Source organism: Podarcis melisellensis (genome assembly GCF_964234715.1).
Source record: "Podarcis melisellensis genome assembly, chromosome: 2".
In the NCBI taxonomy this organism is placed as follows: domain Eukaryota; kingdom Metazoa; phylum Chordata; class Lepidosauria; order Squamata; family Lacertidae; genus Podarcis; species Podarcis melisellensis.
In genome coordinates, this window is record NC_138529.1 from 68389796 (window position 1) to 68406184 (window position 16389).

Consider the following 16389-nt stretch of genomic DNA (forward strand, 5'->3'; position numbering starts at 1 on the left):
CGCCATCAGGAACACCCTGCTAATTCTGCTATCCTCCTTGTCACTCTCACAGATGGGATATTGAACAGGGCTTCTTCCTCTGTTTGCAAACTCTGGGCTGGATTTTACTCTTTCAAGTACTTTAGTCCCAAGTAATGTTGAGCGTTGTACACTAGTCATGATCCCTTTAACCAACAGCCAGCTCTGAGAATGGGGTTGGTACGATTCCCCGCTTACTATTCCATACAACAGCCAGCCAGTGGCAATCTGCACTAAAGTTGTTTCCAGACATTTTTTCAAGTGTAGCCCCATGTGAAGTGCATTGCAGTAGTCTAATGTATCTCATCATCTTTGAAATAAGGTGCTTTGGGTTTCAGAAGTGCAAATTACTGTGCCAGCTGAAGGACTGCAATGTCTAGTTGGCCTTTAACAAAGCAGACATCTCTGGGAAGTTCTTTTTCCCTCCTCCTACACAAATACTTAACATGCTTTCCTTCCTCCTCCTCCTCATTCAGCTTCACTGCCAGCCTTTCCTGGGATCGAAAGAACAGTCCACAGTACTTCAGTGACGCATTCCAGTAGCCATGTTAGTGGCAGCAACAGCAGGGAGTTTTGCACCATGTTAAAGGTTGACAGATTGTGCCGTAACCCTACTTTCTATAAAACTGTCTTTATGTTCATTCAGGCCATTGGTCTGCTGTCCAGAACTGTTCGTTCTGCATAGCTTTCCACAGTCTCAAGCAAAGGATTCCCAAAGATCCTTTAGCAGCCAGAAAAGCACACAAAAAAACCTGTGTGCAGGAGCAGAGCCTGCCATTGCCCAGTTAGAATGGGGTGGGGCAAGATTTGCGAGTGAGGGTTGTTTTGTGTGACTAAAAAATTCCCCCAAAAGCCACCTTCCAAAATAAATTACCCCAACACTGAACTCAGTAATTGTGTAACATACGCTAGTATGTGAAAGCCTATCCAAGCACATATATTTGCTTATTAAATCTGTTTTTTATTGATAAGTCTTTTTGTTTTTATGTCCACCGCTTAGAGGATTTATATTATTATTAAGCGGTTTATACATTCTCCTGAGCAAACGAATAAACTCTCCTCATAAAATGCCGCTTAAAAGAGCGCAATTCAAGCCGTATTTACTGTACTGTACTGAGAATTCGAATAGCGCTGTATCCTTCCGCCCATTCCCCCTCCCCCCAGGTAAAAGGAACGCCGGCTCGCGCTTCCGCACTTCGAACACCGCAACCTGATAGGCGGGCGGAAATTCCCCGCAACCTCCAATAGCCTTTCCGGCCTACTGTCCCTTCCCGGACAAAGGACCGAACCGCGGTCGTTTCCATGGAGCTTTCGAACGCCTTGGCGTCACGTCCTCCTTTCCCAGATCAGGGCTCGTTTGTGGACGCGAGTTTCGCGCGCTCCCAGAACGCTCCCCCCCCCCCAACCCCCTGAGTAAAGGGGTTTTAAGGGCGCAGCCCCCCCCCAAGAGGCCACTGGGTGGGCAGGCGCGCCCGCCCGCTGCCGCCATTTTGGCCGTGAAAGCGGCGAGACGGGAGGGAAGGAAGGAAGCGGGGCCGAGGCGGCTTTCGCAGGGGCCATGGCGCGCGAGGCTGCTCAGTGCACGGTCCGAAACGCGGTCGCCGCGCAGGTGGACGGGCAAATGTGGTCCTGGCAATCCGGTGCGTCAGTGATCGACGTGCTGCTGCCTCGCCGCCGGCCCTTCTTCGTAAGTGCGAGGGGCGCCTTCAGCCTCCCGAAGTCCCATCTTGGTCCGACTTTTCCTTCGCGTCCCTGAGTAGGGAGCGAGAAGCTGAAGATTTTTTCCGTTGGAGATTCCGGTGGATCCTGGATCTTCTGCGCCCAAAACGTGGTCTCTCTCGCTCTCTTTCATCCATCAAGCTTACGGCCCTGCTCATCTTAGCAGCCCCCCCCCCCGCATATTACACAGCACTCAATGGTGATAGTAGAGGGAGAGGAAACCTCATTTTCCCAGTGACAAAATATTACGGGGGAAATGTCATTTTTTAAAAAAACCATACAGGCAGGGGAGTTCGAGTGGAGCAAATGTCATAACAGATGTATTGTACAGCAAATGACTTAGGAAGGCCCTCAGGGACACAGAGATGCTTCCATCTTCCCTTCTTCATAGCACTCAATCTGACTTCATGTTCAGGAGTGATACCTGTCACTCCTTATTTTCCTAATAAGCTTGTGAAATTGGTCCCTGCCTTTCACAGTGTAGATGTGGAATTGATGTTGAGACACTGATTTGCACAAGACCCCCACCCCCAATGACTCCACTGCTAAAGTTCAGGGGAAAAACAGCAGTTGGGTGTACATTAGATCAGCAAAGCACAGGCAGTATTACTGAGAACATGTCTCCCCACCGCCACCTAGTCTGTTGGCAGAGTAGTGCTGGTATAAATGACAAGTCAAGTCACACTTGTGGCAATTATTATTATTATTATTACTATTATTATTACAACTACTACTACATCCCCGCCCCCTTATAACACATCTCATGCAAGAGGCTGATCTCTCAGAACCATCTCCAACCCATCATTCAGTTGTGGATAAACTTACTTGATTATGGGAAGATAAAGGATAGTAGCAGGATATTGAACTTCAAAATCAAATGACGACATATTTCAGGTTATTTTCCAAAGCAGAACTGGATGACCGAGCTCCACAATTAACTCACCGCCCTGACCTGCAGAACTTTTTACTATCTTCCTGGTCATCAGATCTATTATTTAATGTGCAGAGAGGTTTCAATAGTGTCCTTTCTCAGTTGAGCTGCATGGATCGGCTGGGGCTGTCTGTTAGTATAATGTGTGTGTGCATGCTAGAGTATGTGTACAAGACTATCTACTTTTCATGACACCCACCACTGGCCAACAGCCAGAGGGTTAGCTAATGGTAAATTCAGCTCCTATGGGAAAATAAAGATTAGCCACTCCTGTCCTAAGAAAAACAGTTTACCCACTACAGCTACTGGCTTGTGAATGCAGCAAATATTACCCAACCTACCTGAAACAGTAGACCCAGGAATGTCCTCTTCCATAGAGTTGTCTGGTTCAGTTGAACAACCATCAACATAAGCATTAAGAATTGTCAAACGACATTTTTCTGAAATTGCTTCAGCAGCAAAAAGCCCTCAGGTAGCTGACCTTGTGTTCTCTTACTGCTTACCCTCCATCTTTTCTCTTGAGAAGGTACAAGTCCTGGATAGAATGCTTGGGGTGACTGGAGGGTGGATATTTCTGCTCTAGCACCCACTCTCCAGTTTTCACCATTTTAAGCCCAGTACAATGGAAGTTACAGCAGAAAAGCATTTCCATCAAGTTCTGCTGTTACTCTTTGCACAGTTGGTTGCTGTTTTGATTTTGATTTTCTAAATGTAAGGCACAGGCTGCTTGCTTGTTAATAATTATTTTATGCAGAGGGAGCTGTGTAATTAACTGACAGCCTTGTTTTCAGTTACAGGAAATTGTGTTCAGGAATTATTACACAGCTTTCTTGACTGTGCGGATGCAGCAACAAAACTTCACGAACAAGGGAAGCAAAAGCCGCTCCAGCTGGGTCACCTGCTTACGTAATTATTGCCTGATGCCCAACCCACACACAGAGGAAGGCTCCCAGGATTACTTCTGTTTCTCCAGGAATCAGGTTAGGATAACCGGGCTCCACTGGGAGTTGGAGGCGAAAGGCCAGTGTATTGCTTCCTTTCTATTCATTTATAAGCAGCTCACTTGGCAGACTGCAGTCTTTTTCTCTAGGGAGCAATCTCTGTGGTAACTGATACTGCACTTGAAATGCAAGATCTAAAATCTGACGAAGCTCCCTTTTCAAGACAGTGCTTTTACAGGAGGATGCCTCAGCTGTGGCTGCTACAGAGGTGGAGCAGTTGGGAACAAAGTGCAAAGTTGAGCCCCTAGAGCACTACTTACCAAGCAGCTTTTATTCTGAATCCTGTGTTCCTTTGTACTTTCACTACAGCTGGCTCTTGTTCCCCACACTTATAGGAACTGTACGTTAAACATCCTCAAAAAAGTTTAATTATTGATATGGGATAAGTGCAGTGTTTATGTCCAGATTTCCCACTCCCCTCCCCCACACTACTTAGTAGATGGGGACTGCCAGTGCCATTAGTAACTACTCCTACATCCCCTTTAGCTTTAAGAAAAACTTCTGAGGGAATGGTGAAGATACAACTTACAGCAAAAGCTTCTCCCTTGAAAATGTTTTCCAGTTCTATTCTTGAACAATATATTGTCCATTAATGCCAACCATTTGTAACTTATTAGGCCAGGTGGTTTCTGATACAGCTCTTAGGACTATGCACTAGGCTTATCCATGCATCTATTTATGAAGTGATTCTTACTGCACCTCAGCATAAGTGCTCTTAGGGCAGCTAATAAAGCCAGACTTTCTCTCCATCCTCACAACAGCCCTGTGATGTAGAAGATGCTGAGAAATAATCATTCTCCCAAGGTAACCCAGTGAGTCTCATGGCTGAGTACAGATTTGAACAGTCCTAGTCCAGCACTCTTAAGGTAAAGGTAAAGGTACCCCTGCCCGTACGGGCCAGTCTTGACAGACTCTGGGGTTGTGCGCCCATCTCACTTAAGAGGCCAGGGGCCAGCGCTGTCCGGAGACACTTCCGGGTCACATGGCCAGCGTGACATCGCTGCTCTGGCAAGCCAGAGCTGCACACGGAAACGCCGTTTACCTTCCCGCTGGTAAGCGGTCCCTATTTATCTACTTGCACCCGGAGGTGCTTTCGAACTGCTAGGTTGGCAGGCGCTGGGACCGAGCAGCAGGAGCGCACCCCGCTGCAGGGATTCGAACCGCCGACCTTTCGATCAGCAAGTCCTAGGCGCTGAGGCTTTAACCCACAGCGCCACCTTACCACTTCATAAATGGACCGAAGGAACTCCAGCACCTGCAATGACTCAATACATTGTCTTGTTTCAAGTGTCTTGTCAGCAGTTGTTGCAGGTGTTCATTTTTTTAACAGCATACATTAATTCTTTCAGATGCTTTGCAGTGTTGATCGGGCGATTGCCATGCGGTTGATTCTGCGCCAGCCCTCTCCAACATGGCTGCGTTTCAGTATTGAAGAGCTACAGCTCTGCCCTGGAGACCAAGAGGTGTGTACATTGCCATCTCCTTCAGGCACTCTTTCCCAGATCTGCAGGGCCAGTGTTCCCCGTGTATTACAACAAATGAACTAACAGCAGAGGCTGGGACTAAATATAATATTCTTCAGAGGGAGCCAAGATGGTTAGCTGATGTTAGTCTCTCTCTGCAACACCTAGATCCCTAGCTGTGATCCATGGTTGCCAGGCCAACTCTCTCTCTTACCTACACTGGATGGCATCAGCAAAGATTTGCAGTGGCATCAGGAACATCAAGCAGCTACATCAGAGCACCCAGCAATACCACTTCTCTGTATTTGTGATACTAGGAAAGACAAGAAAGCGGTTTGGAGGTATGTGTCTGCCTGTCTGCGAGTGGAAACTTGTAGATTTCCTGCATCAGAAGGAAGCTGGATTTGTTGGCATCTGAGGTCCCTTCCAACTCCGTGATTCTATGAAATCATTTCCAAAGCAGCCCTCATTGATCTTAGGGGCACATACATAAATTAGGTTCAGGTTTTGTTTGACACATGCCTGGAAATCCCTTTCCCATGCAGGCAAGCTGGTCTGCAAGTCAAGATGAAGATTGGCAGTAGTTTGTTGACCTACCCAGGGCGAGGGGCAGGGGGAGAGGAGGGTTCCCCCCCAACTTTGTTTTGTCTTTTAACCCACTGTAGAACTTGCAGAAAGGTTTGTCTGTCTGACTCCAACATCCATCACCCAAAGTCTGGCCAGGAAACCTTTGTTTGGTAAGTAGAGTCAGTAAAATAGGACACTTAGCTTAGAAAAGAGGTCTCAAAATGTCTGGACCCGGGGACATAGTTGGAAATCTTGAAAAACTTGTGGGCACAAAATGTCCATTGCATGGAAGAATGTGCAATGTTCAGAAACCTCTCCCCTAGCAATAGGCAAAAAGCCTACACAGTCCCCAGATGAACATAAGACAAAACAGGCTTCAAAACAAAAATGCAAAACCCCCTCATTTAATATATGGGGGGCATAGGCACCAAATTGGAGACCCCATCTGTAGAAAGACTAGAAAAATCTGTGTGCCATATAGCACACAGATCAGTTGTTAGTCAGGACTTGACCATTACTGATGGGCAAAAAGTTCAGCATCCCAAGAAGGTAAATCTTTTAACCTACATAAAATATGTATATTTGCATGACATTTTATTTTTCAAATGCTGCTTTATATTTTCTATTTTGCATAATGTATCCTGACTTTGTAAGTAGGCTAAGGAACCATGCAATCTACTGGAACCTTAACCTGTAGCTACTGGAAATCGCGAGTTCACTTTCAGAGTATATCTTCACAGTCATAAGGGTTGGAAATTTGCTCTTATAAGGAAAAAAAAAACATTCTCAGGAAGCTGAACACTGCATCCCATGTGGCATGCTATATTCACACAGAATCATAGCAGTAATGTGAGACGCATCAACTGTTGGGGTGGTAGTTGAACCAGGTAGGAGATAAATTGCTGCCCTTCTCAACAACAGTCTCTTCCTTTCAGGCGTTCCCCAATGCTAACCAAGAGTTTTCAGAAGTCCAGTAAATGTGGGTGCTAGCGGAGATACTTCAAACCAGCCAGCAGTGCAGATCAGGCATTTCAATGTTAGTTGACAACTGTTTCGATTTTCTACCAGAAAAGTAAGGTGCAGCAGGTATTCATTGAAGGGATTTCTGATGTTGGCTGGGCTTTAAGTTGCAACATGCATAGCTGTGAAATACGTCACTGAGCTTCCTAGGAATCACTAAAAGGAAAGATTCACAAAGGGAAAGGGAGAATGCTCAGCTCCTACTCTTTAAACTTGCAGTGTTTTTGCAAAAATTGACTACTGTTTGTGTTTTTGTTTCAGGTGGATGGCTGTTATTATAGTAGCCTCTTCTCCTACACACAAGTTTTCCAAGCACTAGAACCTGGCACATTTCTTAGGAATAGCACTGTTGTATGCAGATTGGTGCAAAGATGCTACTAGAAAAAGATGAGGAATCCATCCATGTTGGTTTCCTTCCCCTTTTAGAGTTGCTAGATGTAGCCTCATCCAGTGGATCTGGAGGACCTTGCCATTTGAAAGGTTGTATAATTTAGTGCAAGAAAAGAATGAGTTGTATCTTATGTTCCTTTCTGGGGTTTCATCAGCTGAACTCTTTCTGACTACTCTTCTGGATATGCTTTTGCAGTTCCATAAAGTCCCTTACTACAGCAGAGAAATGCGTCCAGCTTCACAGAATAGCTCAACATTAGCTGATTTATCCCACGTCTTCCATGCTTTAGTCACATCCTTTGTTCTTTTCTCCAAATTTGAAAGCACTTTCTCTTGGTGCAGCCACAAAAGTAGAAAGGAATGTTAATGGTGTGAGTTGCTAAATAAATGCATTTATTAAGCTTGTTTCCAGACTAACTTTTTAAAAATAGTTTTGAAATAATAATGGGAACTGCTCGAACATAACTTCAGTTTAGTAAGGCTGTATTTGCAGTTGAACATGGACTAAATATTTACATTAAGCAACTGACATTTGTGAACCATTTTTAACTCAGCTTTGTGTGAGATGAGCCCCATTAAAATAACATTTTCCCCCAAGGGCAAAATAACAAGTACTAGTGCCTAGAAGTAATCTCCTAAAGTCTTACAAAACTGGAGGAAGAAACAGAAAATATGTTAAAGTGAAAGAAACCCAGCCAGAGATTTCATGATTGTGTGTAATCTCATGCAGTTCCCTAGGCAGTCAAATTCACATCCATCTTGCACCCGTTCTTCCCAGACCCAGCCATACTGGGATGGCTATGCACTTGATTATGTATTTTGTGGTTTTACATTTTGATTTTATTCTGTGAACCGCCCTGAGGCCTCCGGGTATAGGGTGGTATATAAATTCAATTAATAATGTGAACTAGGTTATTAAGCCCGGTGGAGTGAGAGAGACCCATAAAAGACACTTGTCCCTCAGCTAAATGTCTAGCAGTTTATTTATATACACATAGGACTTTTTATACACAACAGGAGAGCTAGGGATGCAGTGTATGGAGTACAGATACTGTTATTTCTCATGCCCAAAAGCTTGACTTGGCCCAACAAAATGGCACTGGAATAGACTATGAAAAATATACAAGAAGTTTGTAATGCAATGCTGCGTCCCTCCCAGACAAGTCAAAATGGACAGATAGGAACCATTCCTGTAGGGTGCAGTACTGCTCCCTGCTCTCATAGTAACATTTCTTCCCTTTCTGGCAGTTCTCATAGAGACCATTCTGCACCTAGACTTTTCAAAGTATAAAAAACATTTTGCTCCTGAGATAAGCATGCAATAGTAAGTACAAATACAACCAACCAAAGTCTGAACCTGACTTGGATGACTCTTTCCAGACTTGCTGTAAAACAAGCAAAATACATAGGCCTATAGTCTCTCTCCCCACAGTCAAAAACAGTCCATTAAACCACCAAAGCTTGTCTCTTCTTTTAAACCCAAATGGTCATAATATTCTGTGGTGACCCTTTCACAGCAAGCAATAAAAGCAGGTTCCCTTGCACTTGTGCAGAGCAGCATATGCCCCCAGATTGCACCTCCACATTTTTATACCAATAGCAGCAAAATGTGTATTCAGGTGCACTCCAAGGGTTCATGGCAAGTTGCTGGTGTAACTCTCAGTGAGATAACTGGCTAGCTAAAGCATCTCCCCCCGCCCCCAAGCAGAAACTAGTACTTCTGACCTAAAACTACACATCAAACCCAACCTGTAAGCAGCAGGCAGGCAGGCAGGCAAATGTGATCTGGTCTGATTTGTGGTTTGGTCCTCTGAAGAGGGGCAGGATTGATATGGAAACATAGCTGCATGTGTGTTAGGCTAGGGAAATTGAAACTGACATTCAGCCTCTTTCAACAGAAGCCCGGCTACATTTCTTCCACAGACTTCCTTCAGGTGCAGGAACGGATATGGTTAAGAGTTGAATACCTTCCCCGTGTGACACACAGTGGGCCTTCTTTGGGGTCATCTAGACTGAACATTATCCAAAGTGCAACTCTCCATCATTCATAGGGAAATATTTGAGCCGATATTTCTGAAATGTCATGCAGCAGGTCCAGGCTACAAAGGTGCTAGTAAAGAAAAGGTGGCTCCTATTCCAACTGAAAGGGCAAGATCAGTTATTGACAAAAAGCACAGTGCAGTAATAACCTCTAGGTGAGGAGGAAGAGACACTTTCAAGGCAGCAGCTGCCACCAATACAAAATAAATCCAAGTGCTTATCTGGTGAACTCTCATTTGGCCCTTAATGAAAAGGAACCCCTTACAGTGTGCATTCACCAACACTAGCAGTTCCTATGTATTGCTAGAGAGATAGCTGGCTATGTATTCCAGAAGGCTGAAAAGCTGATTCATCGTCTACATGAAGGCAACTACACAGTACGTGCAAAGTCCTGCTAAAGGAATCAACACTACTGGACATAAAGTGTCAGCAAGCTGTAAGGGCAACAAACAGGATGCGCTGCTCCAGGAGGAACAGGCTGGAAGGATTATTTACATGAGTGTCCAGCAGAGGACCTGAATGTATACAATGCATACAAAATGGCTTTGTTGGACCCAGCGTCCAGAGCAGCACCTGCTTTACAAAAGCCGTATGCTCAGTCTCTCACCACTCGCCCTTGTCTAGGCATTTTAATGAGCTAAAAACTACTAAAAAGCGACATCCCAGCCTGAAACTACAGGTGAAAATAGTCAAGTTGCTTTATGTTTAGTTCCTCAAAGCTAACCCCATGTCATCTTCAGCTATTTTATTTTGCAAAATTATTCTCGAGAACTTCATGACACTTGCAATACAGCTTCCAGTTCTGTAACAACACCCCTAAAATGAAATAATAAGCCTAATTATCTTGAAGGATTTTACAGATAATGAGGTAGAACAGGGAAGTGGCATGTTTGCATGATTGTGTCCAATGACAGGTGCCTTTATGGCAAGGTGAATGGCTGCAGTGTAACAACAAATGCTGGGTCTACCTTTGTAAATACATTGCCCCATTTATATATCAAAACAGAGTGGGACAATGTACTGTACAAAAGCCATTAGACAAACTAGCTTGTTTTGGGTAGATTCAATTCCTTTTGTTTCAGGGCAGAAGAGGGCAAAGGGGATGCACTCAAACATGTGTGACCTGCTTGCCTGAGACCAGAGACCTTTTTCTCTGGCAAGATGCAAGTTTGAACAAACAGTTAACCAAACAGTTGGAAAGAGAGATGCTGAAGGCAAATTCTAGTTCATACCTTCTGCTCTGTCATGTTTTTCTTGGTGCCTTTTAGAAGGCACTTTTACTCTGCAGAGTTGCTTTCAATCGAAAGCAAATGTCAAGCTGCGGAAACTGATTTTTGCTGCACGCCCAAAGGGATGGCTTAGAAATAACTCTCTGCAACAAAATCCATTTAAATTTATCTGCCCTGACAGCATGGGTACTTCTCTAACAAACCCTCTAGATGCTTCCGTACAGAGTTTTGCCAGCACATCTCAATTTCAGCTACTCTAACACCAACAGACTACACACAATCACGTGTGTGCACATGCAGGCACAAACAGCCCTGCAAGAGGCAACATACAGGCTTGCATCAAATAGAGGAGCATGTTAGTCAAATTAGTTCAATTTGTACTCTGAGCTGGTGGCAAGCAGACCTCTACTAGGAAAAGGCAAATCCCTTCAGACATGCAAGGTGCTCAAGTATGAAGAACAGTCACATCCACGTCCCGTTGCTTAACTTGAAGTTAAAGAAATGAACTTGGAAAGCTTATTGCTATTGAACAAGACTGTGCTTTGCAGTTACACTGTCTGAAAACTAACCACAATGCTAAAATACCAACAAAACCAAGTCCTTTAATATTTTTGGTTCTTTACGGAGCAAACAGTTATTAGCAACATGAAAACAAAACCTGGCAAAAGGAAGGAGAAATGCTATTTACAAGCTCTGAAACTTATGATGAGAAGTTCAGAATGGTCCAGATTTTTTTTTAAATGAAAAAAAATATCAAAATGGTGCAATCATTAGAACAGGAAGAAGACGACTCTTTAGAGTGATTTTCTGTATTTTCAGTGTTACTTAAGTAGCTGGTAGAGGGATAAAGATTACAAAGTTAAAAACTTCAAAACAATATTGAAAGATCCTGTTTAACCGAAACAATACCAAAATTGTGATCCCTCAAAACCATTCTGAAGACTTCAAAAGCTAGGCTCAATAGAAAGCAAACCCGTTCCCTTAAATTCTGGGAATCAAATATAACGTTGGGGAAATGGCATTGCTCTTTTCCCTGTGAAAATGCCTCTCGTTACAGAGGCAATATCTAATACTAATTTCTAAATTGGTCAATGCACAACGGTTGCTCCCCCACCTGCCCTTCAGAACATTCAGCACTGGGTCAACTGCAAATACCTGCTGGCACGAGAGGCAGTTCCATCAGCAGCTCGATGAAAGAACCAATACTTTCAAGACAAACCTGTGAAGTTCATACTCGCCCAAAAGGGAGGCACAGATTCAGCACAGGAGCTTTGGGGCAAATGCTAACCCATTACAAGAGCATCTAGTTGTAGAGGTTTACGACAATTGTACTCAACTTTAATGCCTTGCCATTAGTTCCCTATGGTAGTAAATCGCCTCCCCAACAAAGTGCATGCCCAAGAAGTCTAGTGCATTTGTGTATACTAGGCCTGGTCCTAATTAGAGCAACTAGACTCCAAGGTCCACAGAACAGCACTTAGGGCCACCACTGCCACCAAGAGCTGCAAATTGTGATTAATCACACAGTGAACTAATGCTGTCAAGATTAATGCTACAAGCCACCAACACCTCAGCCCACGCAACAGAATCCCATTTACGTATGTGGGGCCAGAACGTGGCACAGCAGCATTCAACCCGTCACAAAGTGGAGGAACAAGGCTGGAAACACCAACTCCCTGAGGTGAAAACAAGCACAGGTGGCAATACATTAAAAGCCAGACAGACGCTTCCCTCCACAAATCAGGACAGTTTCTGAAAATAAAGACACCTACTTTTCTCATCAATTACCCCACACAAGTATTTTATTATTGTGGGCGGAACATGTATGGAAGTGTGCTGTCTTGCTAGGAAGCCTCCCTGGAAGGAAGAAGAAAGGAAAACTGCAACAAAATATGGTGCTTGTATCTGAACAAGGTCGGAAAAGAGACTATTTTATCTACAAAATGGAAAGACGCATGGGTGGGGTGAGGGGGAGTTGGCACCTGATAAACATCATTAGTTTCACAAAAGCAGCAAGGGATCAACATGAATGTGCTATTAACACTATCCTTAGCCAGCTGAACTCTCCCATGAAGTTCTTGACCAAGGCAGCATTGTGAACACCTGACTGGGCCTTTCTGGAATTTGGAGAGTTTCTATCAATGTGCAGGAAATGGTGAAGGGAGGTAGGCCAGCTTCATCAATGGGGTGCAAAGCAAAACCATTAAAGCACTGCACTAGTTTTCCTTTGGTCATTTATTTCCCCATTTGGGATGATCTGATAATGCCCAGATTGAGGAAGATAAATGAAGTATCATCTGTACCCTCTAGAAGAGTCTCTCACAACTGCTCAGGGGCAGCAACAGCAGAGAGGAGTATGTGCAAATCGTGTGCCTTGATCAGCCCCATAAGTAATGTTAGCTTGTATCTGAATGCCCTTTCCAAACAAAAGAAGAGAGGTTCAAACCACTGGTTCTCGATGGAAGGCTGACAAGGAAGAGGGACACTGGAATCCCAAAATCTACACCACTAGACCATCACCCCTCTTCTTTCCCATGGGGTCAGTCTCCACATTCCTAACAGACATGATCACAGGGCTGTATTGAACAAATGCAACGCCCTTGATATAAATGCCCAATACTGGGGTCCATGGGGTTTGTTTCTCCTGCAAGAAGTCCAGGCCAGGATAGTCAAAGCCATTTTGCCAGGATCGTCCAGGATATTGTGTCCTTTGATGTTAAACACACTGGAGCAACAGAATATTTTCAAAGCAGCAGTCTGCTTTTTCTGTAGGGGTGGTGGTCCTGTCTGTTTCTATCAATGAGGGACAAACTTGAGGAGCCCAGCCCAAGGCTACTGGTTCTCATCCCGCATCTGTTCCATTATGTTGATAAGGCTCTCTAGTCCAAACACATACCCCATGTCAGGGCCATCATGTACAGTGGGATCATCTCGAAAGCCTTTGAATGTGCTGTGTGCAAAGTCTATCATACGTACATCTACCTTGGGCTGGAAACTGACTGCCTCTGTGCTGCTGGCATCTTGTAGGCTCTCTGGGAGAGAGATGTCCACTTGTTTCAGGCGCATCTCTGCCCTGCGCTCCATATATGTCTCCGACCGGTTGTCCTTCCCATCATAGATGATGAGCAAGGAGCTGGAGTAGAAGCGATAGGAGGCCTGCCTCTCCAGTACAGACTTCAGGCTTTGCAGTTTGCTAAGGATGGGCTCAAACAGGTCCTTTCGTAGCTCTACTCCATTGTGCAGATACTGGTAGAGGGCATTGCGAAAACCCTCAATGGAAAGACCTCTGCCGTAGTATTTATTCCTGCACAAATAATGGCCTGTATCCAGCTGATATACCTACGATAGAAAAAAGTCATACATTAGTCTACAAACAACAGTCAAACGTGTACTGCATGAAGCTACAAAGCAGTAATGATCAGCTATGCTTTTCTGCAGTAGCTCATGGAAGCCTTTGCATCGTCATGAGAATTGTTAAAAAAAGAAGCATCAAACTAGTTCTAGTCCCTGCTGTGCCAAATTAAAACATTACAAGGACTCAGTTCTCCATAGGTTAGGACACATTCCAGAGTCAGAACAACCAAAGTGGAGCAGGACTCAAGCACACTTAAAGAGGGAAAAGTGGACTAGCAGCCAAATTAAAAATGGTAAACCTCAACAGTGTGCCTTTGTTGTATCCTCAAAGAATTCTGAAAGATTGTACATTATGCTGGCAAGGTGTTAGATATGGGTGGAAGCTAGGGTACTCCCATATAAGAGAAAAGTCTCTTCAACTTCCTTCCTAAATATGATACAGTATAACTGGACACTGCATAACACCCTGCTGGATAAAGTAGCCCAAAAGAAAATTCCAGGCTGGCTAAATGCCTTGTGTTAAACAATAATTGTTTGGAGCACCCGTGTTGCTGAATAAAACACCCTGACCTGAGCAAAATTATAATTATTATTACATTTATTTATACCCCGCCTTTTTTCTTGATGGGACTCAAGGTGGCTCAAGTCACAGAAATCAACATTTCCTTCAAAATAAGTCCAAATGCAGCTTGATGCAGAATCATGGGTGTCAGTAAAATTAGTAGGATATTTTAATAAAAGCAAGGTACACATTTCAAATGACCACCATCCAGCAGGGGGCACCAGCATCCATGCTATGAAGGCATGCTAAACCAACAGGAGAGTTATCTACAACACTCAAAGCAAGGGACACCTATCTGACACCCTGACCAATGCAGATGTTCTGTGCTTTTTTGTGCAAGGTGTCACCACCCATTTGAACAAAAGAGCCCCATATGGTTTCAAGATTGTTGAAACTTCTGTTCAGCCTTGCCCATTACTGGGTTTCAAATATATATGTATCTGAGAAAGAGAGACATTTTCCTATGTCCAAGCCTAGCATCCTAATATTACCTTGGTTCCTCAAGGATCATAGCTTAATAACCTCAGAGTAAGTCTTACACCCCAAGGAGCGCTATTCCATTTACTAGCATGTGAGCACTACCAGGTGAGTTGCCTATGTTATCCACAGTTCAAAGCTAAGGAAGCTCACTATGACACATCAAGACTGTTTGCTATTAAGCAGCTGGTAATATTTGCCACCAACTCCACACACCAAAGTGCAGCCCTATGCTAACCGGGAAGTAAGACAGCAGTCCTATACCCACTTATATTGCAATAAACCTCATTAAAGTCAATGGGATTTACTTCTGAGTAGATCTGCATAGGAGTGCATTGTAAATCACTTTATACTAATGACTGCTAGGCACTGCTCCAATCCCCGCCCCCCGCTTAATTGTATACCTGAACATGGGGGATAATGTCACACTTTGACAAAGAGGGCAGATATTGAAGCCTTTTGCAGTCAATGCTGGAAAGTTTTCAAACCTCTCTATGAAGACTAGAAATGTGCATTTGTGGGAGAGAGACTATATTATTATAAATTATACACTGTCAGGGAACTGCCATCGGAGCCCAGAGTGGAGGTAAGGCAGCCTAGCGATGCAAGGAGAAGGTCCCAGTAGGGAGAGAGGGAACACTTCCTCTGAGGAAGGAAATCAGCGTGACACCAGGAAGAAAGGGGAGCAGGGACTTCGGAGAGATGGCTCCAAGACTCTTCCATAGAGACCAGCGGGGAGAGCCCAGGACCTCCGCTGGCCACGCCCACTCTGCGCAGAAAACTTCCGCGCAGGGAGGCTAGGTGGAGACTTGGTGTCAAAGAGCTTTTATGCTGGAAGAAGTTCAGGAAACGCCCACTGACGGATTCTGCCAGTGACTGACACAGCCACGGAGAAAGGGCTGTCCAGCTAGGGAAAGGTTTAGCCAGACAATGTTGCCTAGAGCAACCCAATTCCCTTTACACACACATAGCAGAGATTCTCTGTATTCTAAGCAGTTGCCAAATACTATTACACGCCCCCTTGCACAGGAAGGTATCAGCCCTGGATATAAATCATGCAACAGAAGTTTTGCTAGCAGCTTATACGGTACCTGCATTCCACAAACCCGTACGCCTAGTGTGGACGAGGTGCTCTGGGCACACTTCTTCATCTGCCGAGCAGCTTTCTCCTCAGATGCATCATCCCCGTGCTGCCTGGTCCCCATTTTCAAGTCAAGCACACAGGGAAATTTGAAATGGTGTACCACGTTCTCCAGTAAAAGGAATTCTAAGGAGCCAGTAAAGGTAAATTTGTTTCTTTAAACTCAGCATTCCTAGAACTGCTTTAATTGGTTTCTACAGAAATTCTAAGACCCCTCTCTTTCATTCCAGAAAATGCACTGGTAAAGATCTTAAGTCTGACAAAAAAGAGAACAAGACAGGAAAGAACAAAAACAAATATATGAAACCTCCACCCCCAATGATAAAAGGAAGAAACAAGCATTTCATCTTCAGGGGCAGGGGACAAGCCAAGGAAGAGAACGCCTAGTTTAATACCATAAGAAGAAAAGCTCCCATTTTTAAAGCAAGAGCAGACTTTCCACTCCAGAACTGATATTTGGGTCCTGGTGCTGGGCTA

The 16389-nt window shown here is 44.3% G+C and overlaps 2 protein-coding genes across 9 annotated transcripts in view; one reads left to right on the forward strand and one right to left on the reverse strand.

Moving 5' to 3' along the window:
* The first annotated feature begins 1214 nt into the window (after positions 1-1214).
* Positions 1215-7514, forward strand: LOC309363875 (nicolin-1-like). Of its 6 annotated transcripts, none has more exons than XM_081900391.1 (7): positions 1215-1705; positions 3460-3648; positions 5019-5132; positions 5301-5473; positions 5798-5869; positions 6635-6735; positions 6981-7514. In XM_081900391.1, the coding sequence occupies exons 1-6, from the start codon at positions 1577-1579 to the stop codon at positions 6687-6689; spliced, it is 732 nt and encodes a 243-aa protein (XP_081756517.1). In that variant the 5' UTR covers positions 1215-1576; the 3' UTR covers positions 6690-6735; positions 6981-7514. The 6 variants fall into 6 exon arrangements, with proteins under 6 accessions (XP_081756517.1, XP_081756518.1, XP_081756516.1 ...); XM_081900392.1 differs by having other exon boundaries at positions 7306-7514; XM_081900390.1 differs by lacking the exon at positions 6635-6735.
* A 560-nt stretch (positions 7515-8074) lies between these two features.
* Positions 8075-16389, reverse strand: part of IP6K1 (inositol hexakisphosphate kinase 1) — a 30997-nt gene continuing 22682 nt past the window's right edge. For all 3 annotated transcript variants that reach the window (XM_081900335.1, XM_081900334.1, XM_081900336.1), the window contains exons 5-6: positions 15863-16038; positions 8075-13717 (exon numbers count right to left, since the gene is read on the reverse strand). In XM_081900335.1, coding sequence (XP_081756461.1) covers positions 13211-13717; positions 15863-16038 — 683 coding nt within the window. In that variant the 3' untranslated portion in view covers positions 8075-13210. The remainder of the gene's footprint in view (positions 13718-15862; positions 16039-16389) is intronic.

What these genes read in the sequence shown, in the direction of transcription:
- LOC309363875 (XM_081900390.1), top strand. Translation starts at nt 1,577, where the DNA reads ATGGCGCGCGAGGCTGCTCAGTGCACGGTCCGAAACGCGGTCGCCGCG. An exon ending in TCTGCCCTGGAGACCAAGAG is followed by an intron (nt 5,133 to 5,300) that starts GTGTGTACATTG and finishes TGCAACACCTAG; the next exon opens with ATCCCTAGCTGTGATCCATG. An exon ending in GACAAGAAAGCGGTTTGGAG is followed by an intron (nt 5,474 to 5,797) that starts GTATGTGTCTGC and finishes AACCCACTGTAG; the next exon opens with AACTTGCAGAAAGGTTTGTC.